Raw genomic sequence first — 16,679 nt, 5'->3', positions numbered from 1 at the left:
TATAGGTCTGTAACAGTTTGGGTCTAGAGTGTCACCCCTTTTGAAGAGGGGGATGACCGTGGCAGCTTTCCAATCTTTAGGGATCTCAGACGATACGAAAGAGAGGTTGAACAGGCTAGTAATAGGGGTTGCAACAATTGCAGCGGATAATTTTAGAAAGAGAAGGTCCAGATTGTCTAGCCCAGCTGATTTGTAGGGATCCAGATTTTGCAGCTCTTTCAGAACATCAGCTTTCTGAATTTGGGTGAAGGAGTAATGGGGGAGGCTTGGGAAAGTTGCTGTGGGGGGTGCAGAGCTGTTGACCGGAGTAGGGGTAGCCAGGTGGAAAGCATGGCCAGCCGTAGAAAAATGCTTACTGAAATTCTTTATCGGTGGTGACAGTGTTTCCTAACCTCAGTGCAGTGGGCAGCTGGGAGAAGGTGCTCTTATTCTCCATGGACTTTACAGTGTCCCAGATCGTTTTGGAGTTTCAAATTTCTGCTTGAAAAAGCTAGCCTTTGCTTTCCTAACTGCACAGTGCATATTGGTTCCTAACTTCCCTGAAAAGTTGCATATCGCGGGGGCTATTCGATGCTAATGCAGTACGCCGCAGAATGTTTTTGTGCTGGTCAAGGGCAGTCAGGTCTAGAGTGAACCAAGGGCTATATCTGTTTTTAGTTAAATTCTTTTTGAATGGGGCATGCTTATTTCAGATGGTGAGGAAAGCACTTTTAAATAATAACCAGGCATCCTCTACTGACGTAATTAGGTCAATATCCTTCTAGGATACCCCGGCCAGGTCGATTAGAAAGGCCTGCTCACTGAAGTGTTTTAGGGAGCGTTTGACAGTGATGAGGGCTGGTCGTTTGACTGCGGACCCATTACGGACGCTGGCAATGAGGTAATGATCGCTGAGATCCTAGTTGAAGAGAGCAGAGGTGTATTTAAAGGGCAGGTTGGTCAGGATGATATCTATGAGGGTGCCCATGTTTTACGGATTTAGGGTTGTTGCTGGTAGGTTCCTTGATAATTTGTGTGAGATTGAGGGCATCTAGCTTAGATTCTAGGACGGCCTTGGTGTTAAGCATATCTCAGTTTAGGTTACCTAACAGTACAAACTCTGAAGATAAATGGGGGGTAATTAATTCACATATAGTGACTAGGGCACAGCTGGGGACTGAGGGGGGTCTATAAGAAGCGGCAACAGTGAGAGACTTATTTCTGGAAAAGTGGATTTTTAAAAGTAGAAGCTGCAACTGTTTGGGCACAGACCTGGATAGCATGACAGAAATCTGCATGCTATCTCTGCAGTAGATTGCAACTCCACCCCCTTTGGTAGTTCTATCTTGGTGGAAAATGTTGTAGTTGGGGATGGAAATCCAGACTTTTTGGTGGCCTTCCTAAGCCAGGATTCAGACACGGCTAGGACATCGGGGTTGGCGGAGTGTGCTAAAGCAGTAAATAAAACAAACTTAGGGAGGAGGCTTCTGATGTTAACATGGATGAAACCAAGGCTTTTACGGTTACAGAAGTCAGCAAATGATAGCGCCTGGGGAATAGGAGTGGAACTAGGGGCTACAGGGCCTGGGTTAACCTCTACATCACCAAAAGAACAGAGGAGGAGTTGGATAAGGGTACGACTAAAGTCTATAAGAACTGATTGTCTAGTGCGTTGGGGACAGAGAAGGAAAGGAGCAGATTTCTGGGCGTGGTAGAATATATTCAAGGCATAATGTACAGACAAGGGTATGGTAGGATGTGAGTACAGTGGAGGTAAACCTAGTCATTGAATGACGATGAGAGAGGTGTCGTCTCTGGAGGGACAAGTTAAGCCAGGTGAGGTCTCCGCATGTGTGTGGGGTGGGACAAAAGAGCTATCTAAGGCATTTTGAGTGGGACTGAAGGCTCTACAGTGAAATAAAACAGTAAAAACTAGCCAAGACAGCAATAGACAAGGCATATTGACATTAGAGAGAGGCATAAAGCAATCACAGGTGTTGATCAGGAGAGCTAAGACAACAATGGGTAAATGGCGATGAATGGGCAGAGCGGGTCAGTTAGGAACACACAGAACCTGAGTTTGAGGCTGGGGCCGACAGGTAAACAAAATGAGGTACCGTGTTATTGAAACAGTCCAGGGGGCATCAGCTGTGGAGCTGATTGATTATAGGATCAAAAGAGCAGCAGAGGTGAGTCAGGGTGCTGTTCGGTAGTCACTACTACGCTAGGCGAGCAGGTGAAACAGTGTTCAGAAAAGCTATCGGGCCGGGGCTAGTAATTGGTTCTTAGGAGACATATGTTACCAAAGTGGTAACAGAATTTCAAAAAAAACGGGCAAGAGAATTTCTGCAATTAAATTGGCTACAATGGGAATTCCCAGTAGTCACAAACCACAGTTGGGTCACCTGCTACTGTCCTTCCTCCCTTCCACTGGCCTAATGTTATGTTCAGCTCATAACTATTTTCTTTATTTTTCTGTCGTCTCTCTCCAATTAATGTCACCTCTCCCCGCTCTTTCCATTTACTGAAACAAGCATCCTCACCCACTGAGCAACGACCGACACCGGAAGTCCATGGACGTTGAAAAGAAGTAGAAATTTTGTCAGTCCGCCCTGGCCTTGAATTGAATGCCCACAGGCGTGGTTTTTCGGTCCGTTTTGGACAAGCCTTGTTTCATTGTCCACAGACGTCTGGACCGGCATTAATTTGGCACAAACAAAGACGTTCATGATTGGTTCAGATTTGGTCCGGTCCTAAGTTCAGTTCAATACAGAACAGTACAGTACAGATGTCACGATCGTCGTAACAATGAAGAGAGGAGGACCAAGGCACATCGTGATAACAGTACATCTTCTTTTACTACCGAAGACGAACACGAAACGAACACTGACAAAACTACAAAACAACCGTGAAGCTATACAAACAAATAGTGCTGACACTTAAAAACCACAACAGACAATCCCCCACAACCTACCAAATGACTATGGCTGCCTAAATATGGCTCCCAATCAGAGACAACGATAGACAGCTGTCTCTAATTGAGAACCAATCTAGGCAACCATAGACATACAAACACCTAGACTGAGCACTGCCCCATAAACATACAAAAACCCCTAGACAATACAAAAACACATACATCCCCCATGTCACACCCTGAAAACAAAGAAGAACTAAGGCCAGGGTGTGACAACAGAGAAGTAGAGTATGGTTCAGTGCACAATAGAGCACACTAGACTCGAGTACACTAATGTACTGGAGTGAACTCTACTGCACTGTACTGAGCTCTACTGTGCTGTACTTTGATGTGTAAACCTGTGAGACATAAACATCTATGATTGTTTCAGATTTAGTCCAGTCTTGGTTGCGGAGCTCATTAAATAATAGCCAGTGTGTAGAAAAATACCCAAAATACCTTTCTGTATCCATTTAGGATACATCACCATGAAAATAATGACATTCACATCCATAATTATGCAATTCCGTTACCACAACTATGTTACCGGTGTAAATCATCTTCACTTACTGTAGTTCAATAACCATAAGAGATTTTTTTCTAACTCTAAGATTTTACCGAAATTGCAAACTTTGCATTTGCACAGTTCTTCCAGTAAATGTGTTTTTGTGTAAAATTTTCGGTATTTTTTTTTCAAAAGTAGTGCATAAATCAATGGTTTTTGTTTGGCATACATATTAATTCCGCTACTGTGGAATTGCCCTTTAGTTAAAGGGAATAAAAGATTGACAACCATGTTTCAATTAGTAACTTATCAAACCTCATGAAGAAACAGAACATTTGATACGCTATTCAAATAATAACCTTTTGCCAAGTGGTTCAGTGGTGGAGAGTGGACAAGATGGTTAATAGGTCTTAGACTTATGTGTTCCAATTCCTTCAACTCTCACTTCAATTGGTGTTGAAGACCACCTTGGTCTTGAAAGATGTACCTTTGGATACGTGTCCTCAGCAAAACAATGCCTGATGATAATTTCCTTTAGGCGGGTGCTCATTTGATTTCCAACACAGAACTCTTCCCCAGACATTTCTGCTAATACCTTCTATTTGTTTTTGCACACCATGGCAGGCTATCAGCTCTAGACGATCTTTCCAGTCCGTTGTACAGTATGTCTGCGCTCTGTTGCACTTCCTCTTTTACCCACAGCTCCCTCGACAGGTAGGAAGCCATTAGCAATCTCAACAGATTTCATATCTGTCTTGAAATTATTATAAAAGTAGCCTTAATTACCTCTAGCTCCTCTTGGTATCAGTGATATCACACTGATCTTGTGAGAGAGAACTTCTGTTTATTTGAATTTTCATCACTTTCATGGATTATGTGTTAGCTGAAACTCTGACAAATGAGTACAAGACTCCGGGTTTCATAGGTGAGAGGAAAAAGCATGTCTTATTTTGTTTTTTCTGTTGGTGGTGGTGGGAGACACACACACACACACACACACACACACACACACACACACACACACACACACACACACACACACACACACACACTGCTTCCCCATCTCAGCACAATGGCAGTGCCTCCCTCACTCTGTCCATTCGAAGCAGTTCTTTGAAAGAGCTGTAGAGACAAGCAGAGGCCCATAAAGCCCCTCACTGTTGGCCTCTACCCTCAAACCCTAACTAGAAATCAAGGTTCCCATTGCCCAAGTTCTACATTTGGTGACAAAATGCTGCATATTTCTGAACATTATATTGATATAATGAAACCTGGTCAGATAATGTCGAATACATTATTGAAGGGAATGAAGTTGCATAACAGATGCTTTACAGGTCTTCTCCACATTCTCTGGGCAACTTTGTGAACACTGTACACTGATGAGGTAATAAACTGCACTCAAAACCAGGCTTCCACATTAATACATTTTGGTGCTAAAACACCTACATTCCTTCCCATTAACATGCAAGTGCTTGGGTATTGCCCAAACCAGCTCCATAAAAAGTGCTGCTCCCTGTGGATTGTTTTACAATACATGTAATGAATCAGCTAGAATCAAAACTCTAAACGCATTCCAGTCAGATTAGAGAAACTGTGGGGTCGAGTTCCGGGGCAATGCCTGTAACCTTGACAACAGTATCCATTCACTAAACAGGACAATCAGCGCAAAACACAACCCCATGATCTCCTCTGCCTAAATAAATACTGATAGGGAGTCTAGTAAATGAGTGACATTAGAAAGTCAAAATGTGTTTTGGTGAACTCTGATGGCATGCCCTCTGCATTCTGAGTATGCACTTCATGCTTAATTTATTTTAAATGTGTCTTTATTTAACCAGACAAGTCAATTAGGAACAAATTCTTATTTTACAATGAGGCCTACCACGGCCAAACCCACCCCTAACCCGGACGACGCTGGGCCAATTGTGCGCCGCCCTACGGGACTCCCGATCACGAACGGTTGTGATACAGCCAGGGTCTGCAGTGACGCCTCTAGCACTGAGAGGCAGTGCCTTAGAACGCTGCGCCACTCGGGAACATGCACTTAACTATGCCATCACATTATGATTTTATACCTTTTTCACTTTTACTTTGTAAAAACGTTAAAGTCACAATGAAATTGAAAAAAAGTCCCCGTTTATAAGTAATCCGAAAGTAGCCTACCTGATGCTCCACCGACGAATGCTCTCCCACTGTTCTAATACCGGGCTGGAACGGACCCACATTGCAGGAAGACATGCAACTGTGTCGTAAAATCAAGAGTATTTTGCGTCAAGACGTATGTGAAATCGTATAGTGTTTACACGTGCGTTTAGTGACAAGTGGATTCAAGTTCCATACTGTAGTTGCGGCTTGTATTCACGAGGGAATCCGATAATAAATGCAAGCGTATTCTGAGTACCAGCTTAGATATGTTATGTCATAACTAACGGAACATTTTAAAACGGTAGCGGTCTGTTTTCTGCTATGTTTAGCAATTAGCTAGCCTTAGCCTGCTATTAAGACAGTTGTGATGACGTGTGGTGTTAGCCACCAATATAGCTAACTCATAAAAAGTGTGATATTTCTACGTTGCGATGCTGTACTTTATTGGGCTTGGGTTGGGAGATGCAAAGGACATCACCGTAAAGGGGTTAGAAATTGTAAAGCAATGCAGTCGTGTCTACTTGGAAGCCTACACGTCCATATTGACAGTTGGGAAAGATGCATTGGTAGGTTGAATATTATGTAGCACTATGGCATGCATGTGGTGAAATTGTGCATGTCTGTGCTACAACAATCACTCCCATTTCGAAGTCGCCACTGATGCAGTCCAGAGCATGTGATAACTGCATCAGGGTACAATACCTCTTGAAGTGCATGTTGTCTTTGCTTCTAGTTAAAGATATTATACAGACTATTCCATGACATTAAAGTTGCATTAGTTGAAATGACCAATGGCTGGAAATCGTATAGACTGTGTGGCGTTGACACTTCCTACTCATGGTGTTTTCTTAAAATTTAGTAAAAGTCACAAGTTCTCAAGTTTATACACAGTGCACGTTCATTAAACAGAGCTCAAGCTGGCAGGATGGAGATCAAGGTTTTATCGTTGCCATCAGATAAAGTCCATCCACCGTTTTTAAAGCAAATTCAAAAGGCAGTATGTGTCGTGAATAAGTGTGATCTATGACCTTAGGAAGAGTACTATGGACGGGAGCTGATACTGGCCGACAGAGACATGGTGGAACAGGAGGCTGATGAGATCCTGAAAGGGGCTGACGTCAGTGATGTGGCATTTCTTGTGGTGGGAGATCCATTTGGGTAAATGATTACTGTACTTATTTTTCATGCTTGAAAAGTCGTTCATAATGTTATGAGTATTACTGGCAGGCTAGTTTCAAAAGATGTTGCAGTGAACAATAGAAGTGCAGTCCCTGGCCGTAGATAAACTTGCTAACCACTGCTCCAATAGGATTGAAGGACTTCTGGGAGATCGTAAGGCGCCTAGGAATGTTACACTAGCCCCTCCGTCTCCCAGGCAGTAGGCAATACAAAAATGCGTCGTTCATGACGCATCATAACAATGTCATAATCGGCATCGTAAAGTGTCCTAACGCATGACACAACGGGACCTTTATTTTATAAATGCTTATGATAACTGGAATGAGCTATATATTTATTTGCATTATGACAGGTGTGTGTGTGTGATTTCTCAGACAAGCTAAGGAGAGATCTCCATCTGTTAATTTCATGATTACCTCCACTGACGGGGACGAACACACACGTCATATCACTTCCCCTGTTTCCACTGCTCTAATGAAGTTACTCTAATGTATGTACAGTGTGATATAACGAGTGAGGTGTTATATCACACATACTGTACACGCACGCGCACCTTAGTAAAGTATGTCATGAAAATGAAAGTACCAACACGTTTTGAGGGAGTGTATACAATAACATGGATTACAAGCGGGATTGACAATAACGTCATTACAAACCGGTTGAAATCTGGTTGATAAAACGTCATTACAAACCGGTTGAAATCTGGTTGATAAAACGTCATTACAAACGGGTTGAAATAACGTCATTACAGACAGGTTGAAATCTGGTTGATAAAACGTCATTACAAACGGGTTGTAATAACGTCATTACAGACAGGTTGATATCTGGTTGAAATGACAGCGTTGCATCCAGTTTTTCTCTGGGGGAGGCACACATCAAGTAGGAAGAAGTAAATCAGTAAGACATAGCCCTATCTGATAAGGGAGTACCATTGTAAGCAACGCTCATCAACACCACTCGCTCCTTCCTTTCGCTATTTGAGTTGTAAACAAAAGGATAGGCTACATTTTTTTTTTACATTTACAAACATGGTTTTAATAAATCAATAACTAAAGAGAACCCTGAATCTTTAGTGGAGAATGTTGCTTTGGTGATCACACTGTTTTTCTTTGCCATTTGAAAGCCTGCTGGAAGTTTATGCTTGTCATCATTTGAACAACATCCCTCGCTGCAAAAATATTTAAAATCTCATGACCTTGGTATGCTTCAGTCCGCAATGACTATCTGCAGTTTCCATTTGCTTTCCATACAAATGGAAACGGAACTAATTGAAATTGCTACAAAAATACTATCTCACAAAATCATTTGGTATGACATCGATACTCAATGGAGCACCACACAATTAATAAAAGTGTTTTTGCAGCTATTTGCTCTCTGAGCCAGTGGGGAAACGTTCTGGGGAGGGAGTAGTTGAACCGAACTGCTGTGGTTCACACTGCAACATCTCTGCAAAGAGCCACTGATTCATCTCTGGAAAGAGCCACTGATTCATCTCTGGAAAGAGCCACTGATTCATCTCTGCAAAGAGCCACTGATTCATCTCTGGAAAGAGCCACTGATTCATCTCTGCAAAGAGCCACTGATTCATCTCTGGAAAGAGCCACTGATTCATCTCTGGAAAGAGCCACTGATTCATCTCTGGAAAGAGCCACTGATTCATCTCTGGAAAGAGCCACTGATTCATCTCTGGAAAGAGCCACTGATTCATTGTACAGCACTCCCATTTGCTAGAGCTACTTTAATGGTGCTCAACGTCATGGGGGCGGCAGGTAGCCGAGTAGTTAGAGCGTTGGACTAGTAACCGAAGGGTTGCAAGATCAAATCCCCGAGCTGACAAGGTAAAAATCTGTCGTTCTGCCCTGAACAAGGCAGTTAACCCACTGTTCCTAGGCCGTCATTGCAAATAAGAATTTGTTCTTAACTGACTTGCCTCGTTAAATAAAGTTTATTTTTATGGTGAAGACCAGCAGAATGTTTGGCTCAGCTCTTTTTCCATCCAAAACCACTGACCAGGAGGAGGGAAGGTTCAGTCAAATTCTCCACTCTCCATCACGGTCACGGTTTGCTCCAAGAAATGTTGGGATTTAATAAAGTTAATGACATCTAAAACCAAGGATTCGGTTTGGGGCCAAGTGTGGCCTTTGAAATAAATAAATCAGGCAGTCGAATAATGAGTCTCACTGACCATAACCATCCTTTACTGTAGCAAATTGCCAGTTGGTTTGGAATGGAAATGGAGCAGCAATGTGACATTTTTGGTCAAAGCTTGGACTTTGTTGTCAGGTTTCGAAAGGCAGCATCATGCCATGCGCTTAACACTTGATGCATCTTTTCTTATAGCGCCACCACCCACAGTGACTTGGTCCTGAGAGCAGTGAATGCTGGGATACAGTACAGGGTCATCCATAACGCCTCTATCATGAACGCAGTTGGATGCTGCGGCCTCCAGGTACGTCCACTTGAAGACCTATTGGAAACTAAAACACAGATTAGCAGAAACGTTGTCTACTTTGCTTATAACATCCGGTCTTCTATGCCCCATCATCTTAACCATTCTGTAGCAATGTCCTACGAAGGCAATCAAAGAGCATAATTGCCATTGGGAAAGAAAATCCATGCGGAGACTATGGACTGAAATGGCAGAGCTGCACCCATCTCTCTTAATACACAGCTCAGCCCAGGACATCCATAATGTGGCCTTGCATTGACCTGTCAGGGGGAGCATTGTGAGCATGGGGCCCCCCAGCTTTCCCACCCTGCCTCTGATGTGATGGGGGGGCGTCTAGTGTAGTCTCTTTCCAGTACCTCACGGATTAGTGTTGCTAACGTTAGTGTTAGCGCACCAGGGTTGTCATTAGTGGGTAGTGACGCTCCTTGGGCGTGCATCAGACGCACTAATTGGAAGCGATCTGGCAACTCAAAGCCACTGCCAGTGAGCAATGACAGGAGAGAAGGAGGCTTTGCTATTCTAATGAAGGACGTGCCCATCGCAGGGATCAAGGTTTTGTGTGTTCCCTGCCTGTCAACCTAGTGTGTTTCACCATATCCCTCAGGGGAGGGGTGTTCTATTCTATACGTGCCTGTATAATTTACCTTTGAATTGGTTGTGCATTTAATTGTCTTCCCTGTTATACTACCAATTCTTTTTAAAGAAAATGACCAACTTCAGATGACTGAGAATATGTGGGTGGAGAATTAGCATGTTTTGCCAAACATCAGCATGTCAATTTGACATTGGTTTCAAATGAGATGTAAATAGATGGCTAAAATGAGGTATTACAATCGCTCTCTAACTCAGAATTTTAAATGGTAAGAAAAGTTTTAGAAAATACATTCAGACCAGCCATAAAGTGTTTTGTCTAGCTCAAGTCAACGGTGTATTGGTCTTGCACTGCAGTGCTCTTATTAGCTTATTGGGGGAAGGGTGAGTTAGGTAGGGTCCCAATGCATGTTTATGGGTCGCCGTGCTGTATCAAGCACGCCGCAGCTCAGAGTGCCATGTGAGTTTTCACACTCTGAATAACAGGAAGCACCTTGGGACACTTAGTGCAATCCAGTCTGCTGCAGCAATCACGGCCTGCTCACGAGACATCATTGTGCTCTACATACACACACACACACACACACACACACAAATCAATCGATAAGCTCACAGGAGCACTCAGACATCCACACATTGTCAGACAAGTGAACCAGAACCACAAACTCTTTATTTGAGAAACTGGCCATCCACACCCAATGCTGCTGTACTAAGATACCCTGAGTAGAAGACAAGTCTTAAATCACGTTGTGTACATTACTTTTGGACAGCTGTACAACTTTGGAGAGACGGTGTCCATTGTGTTCTGGACAGACACCTGGAGACCGGAAAGCTTCTATGATAAAATCAAGAAGAACAGGGACCTGGGGATGCACACACTATGTCTGCTTGGTGAGTCCTACAGTTTCACCTCTTTTAGTAACCAACCAAATCAGTACAAACATCCAGTGATGCGGTGTCCATATTAGGAGTCAAGTGACTGTCCTAATATGGACCGTGAAAAAAATACGAAGTGGAAAATCTATACAGAATAGTAGGGCTGAGACGATACCAGTATTGCAATATTTTTTCCCCCCATGGCAAAAATTTAAACACGAAGCAGTAAAAACTCTTTGGCCATTTAAAAACCAGCTGTTTGTAAAATATTGTGTGCTGTAGTTTGGAAAATACATAAATGTGACTCTGGATGACAATATAATGATGTTTGTTCCCAGCATTAGGGCTGTTTTCATCAAGAAGTTAAATCCGCTTTGTTTCCTTTGCCACTATACTAACGAGTATCACGATACTGGTATCGTCCCTACAGAATAGCATACATACAGTATGCCCGTAACCGTAACACACTGTAAACATTATGGACCGCTCACGCTATGGTAACATTGGGTCTGGTCACACCTGAGCACATGGTGAGGAAACATGGGAGGTCACATCCGTGCACACGTGTCTGAGTGATTCTCCAGGCAGTCCCTCAGAGCTCATATTCTTCCAGACCTACTTCCAGTCAAGGTGCTGGATCTGCCTTCCAGGTGGAGGAAAGGAGGGAGGATATAGTGTGTGTGTCAGCCAGTCAGTTTTACACACTTTCATCTCTGGGAGGCTGGGACCGAACAAAGCCCTCATTATGACTGTTTCTACTCCAAGACCTATTCCCTCCTGTGTGTGTCATCCCCTGGGTGCATATTAAACAGTCCTCAATCACAGCCACAGTAGTAGACTGGGGAGTTGGTTTCTGTAATGGGAAGGCGGCTGTGACTGCAGAGGCAGATGGCCCGAACGCTCATAATTTATGTTTATTTGTGCAAGAGATTTTTGTTTGGACGCAGAGGGTTGTCCCCCCGGTCCCCAATGAACCTCACATGGGAGAGCCCTATAATTCGAGGTAATGGATGCTGGTTGAAGCGGAGACGGTTTTGGGTCACACCCTTATTGTTTCTGTGGGCTAAGTTCCCTATGTGTCCCCAGGTGTGGGCCCAGCTGCAGAAGGGTGTGTGTGCGCTTGTGAGCTCACCGATATGAACCCCATTACTCACTAGTGGATCGGAAAGCCTGGCATTAGCCAAGTCAACTCCACACCCGTGAAGCAAAGGGCACGATTCTAAAAGGATGAAGAACGAGCGCAGACAACAAAAGCAGACGCACGCACAACTCTGATTGGGTCATCTATCATGACTTCCCAGGACAACATGCACTCCATACATCTACATGACAGAGGGAAACCTCATCTCTGTAATGAAACTAGCAGGACCATTGTTCCTGTTTGATTAATACTGATTCATAATTTTTTTAAATAATAATGTTTGGGTAAGATTTTGATGGTCTTTGTGTAAGGATTATTGACCGTTCATATTATTCAACAAAATGATGTATGATTATTATTCTGGTGAGGTTTTGTATTCTCCTGGAGCGTAAAATTTTCCTGAAAATGGAATGGCTTAAGGGTGACCATGGAAGACTTAAAGGGATATTTAGTTCCTCAAGCTGGCCTTGGGTAATTTGTCAAGATGTGTTGTTCATGGCCAGTTTGAGGGGAAAAGGAATTGTCCACATCTGTGAAATGGTTCATTACCTCCACAGCCGTCCTTTTTTGTCCGCAGATATCAAAGTCAAAGAGCAGTCCATGGAGAACCTCATGAGGTAAGTCTCTCCTTTCCCCCTCCTGCACTGGACTGTCTGGGAGTGGGCTGTCTGATTTATATCTGGTCAGTGGAGTTTCTATCCAGCAGGACTCTGAAACGGAGCAGAGTTGAGGTTTATTGCAGACGTTCACTTAACATACATTTATACTGGCAGCTGGAGACGGGCCAGGCCAGTGAGTCCAAACAAAATACAGTGGTTTGTTTGACTTGGACACACAATCTGTCGTCAGTGTCGTCTCATTGGGCCAGATTCAGGAAATACATTTAGTATTTTAATCTCCTGCATGTGTTTTCAAAAAAAGATGACATACAACGGGTCCCAAACACATCTTTGTCTCACACTTGAGAATCAACAGACATGTCTGTATTGGACGCCAGTTCATCTCATGCCACACTAATGCGTTACTGTATCATGTATTGGTTTACAGGAAGGTTGTCAACTCCTCGTTCACTTTGCGGTGTCCTGCAATTAATTTCCCAACAGGAGCATGCACGGAAGTTGTTTTATATGTGAATCTATAAAAGCTGAAATGGACTTCAGTAATCTGCCATGTAAGGGTTATGTATGGGGAGAAAGTATGGTTTTCATTTAAGACAGAAAAGAGTCTTAATTTAATAATATATATTATTACTAGGAAATGGAATAAACACATGCCCTATGATTTTGGTCAATATTAAAATGTTTGCGCAGTGAGAGATTCATGCAATACAGTATTAGCCGAAGGAAAAAATACCCCGTCTTTTCCCCCCCGGCCAAGGAATTTAGACACATTTGTGAAGGTTTTCTTTCCAGTAACATAGTTATCAAATAGATCTCTGGCTTGCTTTGTAAGCATTTTATGACTGTAGGAGATTTACACGAGACTCCACCGTTATTTTAGTTCTGATCTAGCACCAGAACAGCCACAGTGAAACATAGCCAGAAAAAAACCTGCTTGATTTCAAAGTGCTGAAAGAGCTGAGAATAGCCCCGTCTGAGCTACTCAGCACAGTACTGAATGCTTGGCATAATAGCATGTCCTTTTCGCCTTCCTTTTGAATGGCTCTACTGGTAACAAAGGGGCTTGCTTTGTCTACACCTGGTTATTAGATTCAGCTTTTATATTCTGAAGAAGTCTCCTCCACAGCACTTATAGGTCTGGACAGTATGAACCCATTGGCGTTGCATTACTCCATAAGTAACGTCCTTGTTTCTTTTTCTTGTAAAGGGGCCGTAAGATTTATGAACCGCCCAGGTTTATGACCGTGAGCCAGGCGGCTGAGCAGCTCCTGGAGATAGTACAAAACCGGAGGGAGCGGGGAGATGACCTAGGTGAGTTGCTATCATGTTGAATTGAATGATTAAACAATAGTTTGACGTGACGTGAAAGAAAAAAACTATAATTTGCCTCCATCTAGCCATCAGCGAGGAGACCATATGTGTGGGTCTGGCCAGGGTGGGAGCAGAGGACCAGGTCATCCGCGCGGGGACACTCCGCCAACTGGCGTCATGTGACCTGGGTGGCCCGCTGCATTCCATGATCGTGACGGGTCACCTGCACCCGCTGGAGGTAGACATGTTGCGTTTGTCAGCTGCCACCCCCGACGCACTGCAGGACCTCCGAATGACCGACAGCTCAACGTACACCTCCTAATGCACACATACCGCCTCAAGAATGACTCTCAGGATCTACAAACGACCTAGCACACACAGAGTTCCATACATTATGACACATGGTCCTGTGTTATAGGCCTAACTTCTTTTGTTGACTTGACACGCCTAGCCGATGACCGATACTAACACACCATTAGATCTGGATTGACATTAGGGTTATGTATTTAAACGTTCCATCCCGAGAACCCGGTATTTCCCACCGGAACTGTCATTCTAAAGCATATAAATATCTTTGATCAGCATGAAAATTCAAGCCTGATGAGCCATACATTAAAGACATTGTATTTAACATTCAGCAAATAACAGTTTGCATCCTTCTTTGAAAAGTTTTTGTTCTGACATGCACTGTAAACTGGTGTGCGCCTTTCTAAATCATGTACAAATCAGGTGGAAACAGGATGTACCTGAGCTCAATTGAGGGTTTGAACATGTAAATAAGGTATTTTGTTTTTTTGCTTTGTCTTTGTGGGGTAGTGTGTGTAGATTAAGAACAAGGCTGTAATGTGAAAGGGAAGGGTTCCGAATACATTTTGTATGGGTAATCCATTACTTTTGTTTCCCTAAAAATCGGTATCGGACCCAACAATCCCTCATCCCCTGTGTTAACGCTAGCTGGCTCTGGCATCAAAATGTTATTACCATGATTGAAGAGGAAATGAAGAAAAAGGTCACAGAGGAACATAAAATGAAGCTGTCCTGTAATTTGATGTTTTGTATTCTTGGAAACTGAAGTGCAATCTTCTGGTATGCGCAGTACTACTGCCAAAAAGTCAACCTGGGCCTGTGGAACCAGAATTAAAAGTTTTACATATTTCTTACATAGACCAAAGCATATATTTCACTGATTTATTAATACTGATGTGTTTAAATGACACTTAAAATTCATCATCTAGTTCCCATGTTGTTCTCCTGAGTTGGATAGATTTTTAAAGGATAAGGCAACTCCCTTTCCTCCTCCAGATAAAGGGCTCGATTCATCCGTATTGCTGAAGTTCAGAGCTTTTGAAATGTAAAAAGGTCATTTCCAATTGAGACGAAATATTCAGCGTTTACCGTGAATGCAGTCTCTGCTAACGCTGAATAGCTGTAGCTCTTCAGTGCTACAGATGGTCGAGCCCTACTTGATATGCAACAGTTTAATGACATTTGGTCAAAAATAAAATGTACAGATAAGAAATCATGGATGACAGCACAAACGCAAAATATGTTTAAAAATGTCTCTCAAATATCCATGTAACAAATAAATGGAAATGAAGAATAAACATTGATAAGCAATCTGTGCCAAACCTTTTCCTCAAGTTAAACTATCACATTTCAACCTCTGCCAGTAATGAGAAATTAAATTATATGCAGTAAAATCATTTATTACATTTCAAAATAAGAATGGAACTGGCCAACTGCACACTTGGCCCATTACATTAAAGACCAATGAGGGCAATGAAATCATGGGTTTTAGGCTTACTTCATTTTTACATCGGTTTTAACCATCCTCTTTGACAAGGTCGTGCGCAGCTGTTCAAGGTTAAAATAAAGCCAGTGTGCCGTCCAGGGAATTATGACAATATTCCTTTAGGAAAATACCATGACAACCCTCAAAGAGATGCTGGATCAAGGATGGAACCAAAGGGTTGGAATAACAAGACCCATGTTGGTCATCTGATTCCTTTTGGGTCTTGAGGGACATGATTCCAGTCTGATAGGGGAACGAATGACTTCCAGATCGTCCATGATTTGGTGAAAAAGGCACTTAAACCCAGAATGACAGTTGAATGGCTCAAGTGTGCAAAGTGCAACTAAATGGCCAAATGGAATATGCCCCTTAATTGTGTGTGACTGATATGGACGTATAAAAATAGACTATCTATGGATCTTACATGGTTGCAGGGCTTAACACGAATGTCCATTGAAGTGTACTTTAAACACAGACAATAGTTACAAATTAATTAAAATCCCATCTTAAAAAATGGGGAGGAAAAAAATGATAAAACCAAAATAGGTCTCTGACATTAAGATAAACACTTCCTAAACAGTAAAATGGGTGTGTGCAAAGTTCTCGTTTTCCCCGCAGACGTCACATAATTGGCAAGTTTGGTTTCTCCCAATTTCTTGTGCCCTCTCAAGAGTCAAAGTGTACTTGTCCTGTAGCTGCTTCCGTCTTAGTCCTTGGTTTATGATGTGGACTTTAAAACCCAGAGAGATGCGGGGTTAGGGTGGGGAGGTAAAGGGTGGGGAGGAAACCCCACAGCAGCACACAGAGGCTTTGGTCCCAGGGAGATATGAGGAACGAGTTCTACATCGTTGCCACTTCTATCTGGACATACAGTTGCCGTACTCCAGCCTGTGGACAAGTACAATGGAGAAAACCAGTCACGATTTGCATCAACACCTGTCACAACAGTGAAGATGTTTTCCTTTAATGTCTGACATTTCTGTGGCCTGTCATTACCTAGTACAGGTGTAATGTAATTCTAATGATAACGTTAAGGTGGTCTAGTGGTAATGGCAGAGCGCTTAATACTCGGCTGCTACTTTGTTTCTCAAACCTTCCACCTGGACTTGAATAGACTGATTGTCTGTCCAATTAACCA

The 16,679-nt window shown here is 42.9% G+C and overlaps 2 protein-coding genes across 4 annotated transcripts in view; one reads left to right on the top strand and one right to left on the bottom strand.

Moving 5' to 3' along the window:
* Nucleotides 1–5,453: 5,453 nt before the first annotated feature.
* LOC129810987 (diphthine methyl ester synthase-like) lies at nucleotides 5,454–15,366 on the top strand. The gene is made up of 7 exons (XM_055862042.1): nucleotides 5,454–6,148; nucleotides 6,616–6,740; nucleotides 9,102–9,210; nucleotides 10,572–10,692; nucleotides 12,396–12,435; nucleotides 13,646–13,749; nucleotides 13,836–15,366. Exons 1-7 carry the CDS (start codon nucleotides 6,014–6,016, stop codon nucleotides 14,069–14,071), a joined length of 870 nt encoding a protein of 289 aa, XP_055718017.1. The 5' UTR covers nucleotides 5,454–6,013; the 3' UTR covers nucleotides 14,072–15,366.
* The window catches only part of LOC129810986 (zinc transporter 7), a 30,929-nt gene continuing 29,173 nt past the window's right edge, over nucleotides 14,924–16,679 (bottom strand). For all 3 annotated transcript variants that reach the window (XM_055862039.1, XM_055862040.1, XM_055862041.1), the window contains one exon: nucleotides 14,924–16,429. In XM_055862039.1, coding sequence (XP_055718014.1) covers nucleotides 16,382–16,429 — 48 coding nt within the window. In that variant the 3' untranslated portion in view covers nucleotides 14,924–16,381. The remainder of the gene's footprint in view (nucleotides 16,430–16,679) is intronic.

This window comes from Salvelinus fontinalis, chromosome 14 (assembly GCF_029448725.1).
Source record: "Salvelinus fontinalis isolate EN_2023a chromosome 14, ASM2944872v1, whole genome shotgun sequence".
In the NCBI taxonomy this organism is placed as follows: Eukaryota; Metazoa; Chordata; class Actinopteri; order Salmoniformes; family Salmonidae; genus Salvelinus; species Salvelinus fontinalis.
Note: the sequence above shows the minus strand (reverse complement) of the source record. Positions and strands in the feature narration are given on the sequence as shown.

Bases quoted from the DNA above. Each gene is read 5' to 3' on its own strand.
- LOC129810987 (XM_055862042.1), top strand. From the start codon at position 6,014: ATGCTGTACTTTATTGGGCTTGGGTTGGGAGATGCAAAGGACATCACC. The intron at 6,149-6,615 runs GTAGGTTGAATA...CTATGACCTTAG, and splicing joins CAGTTGGGAAAGATGCATTG to GAAGAGTACTATGGACGGGA. The intron at 10,693-12,395 runs GTGAGTCCTACA...TTTTGTCCGCAG, and splicing joins GCACACACTATGTCTGCTTG to ATATCAAAGTCAAAGAGCAG.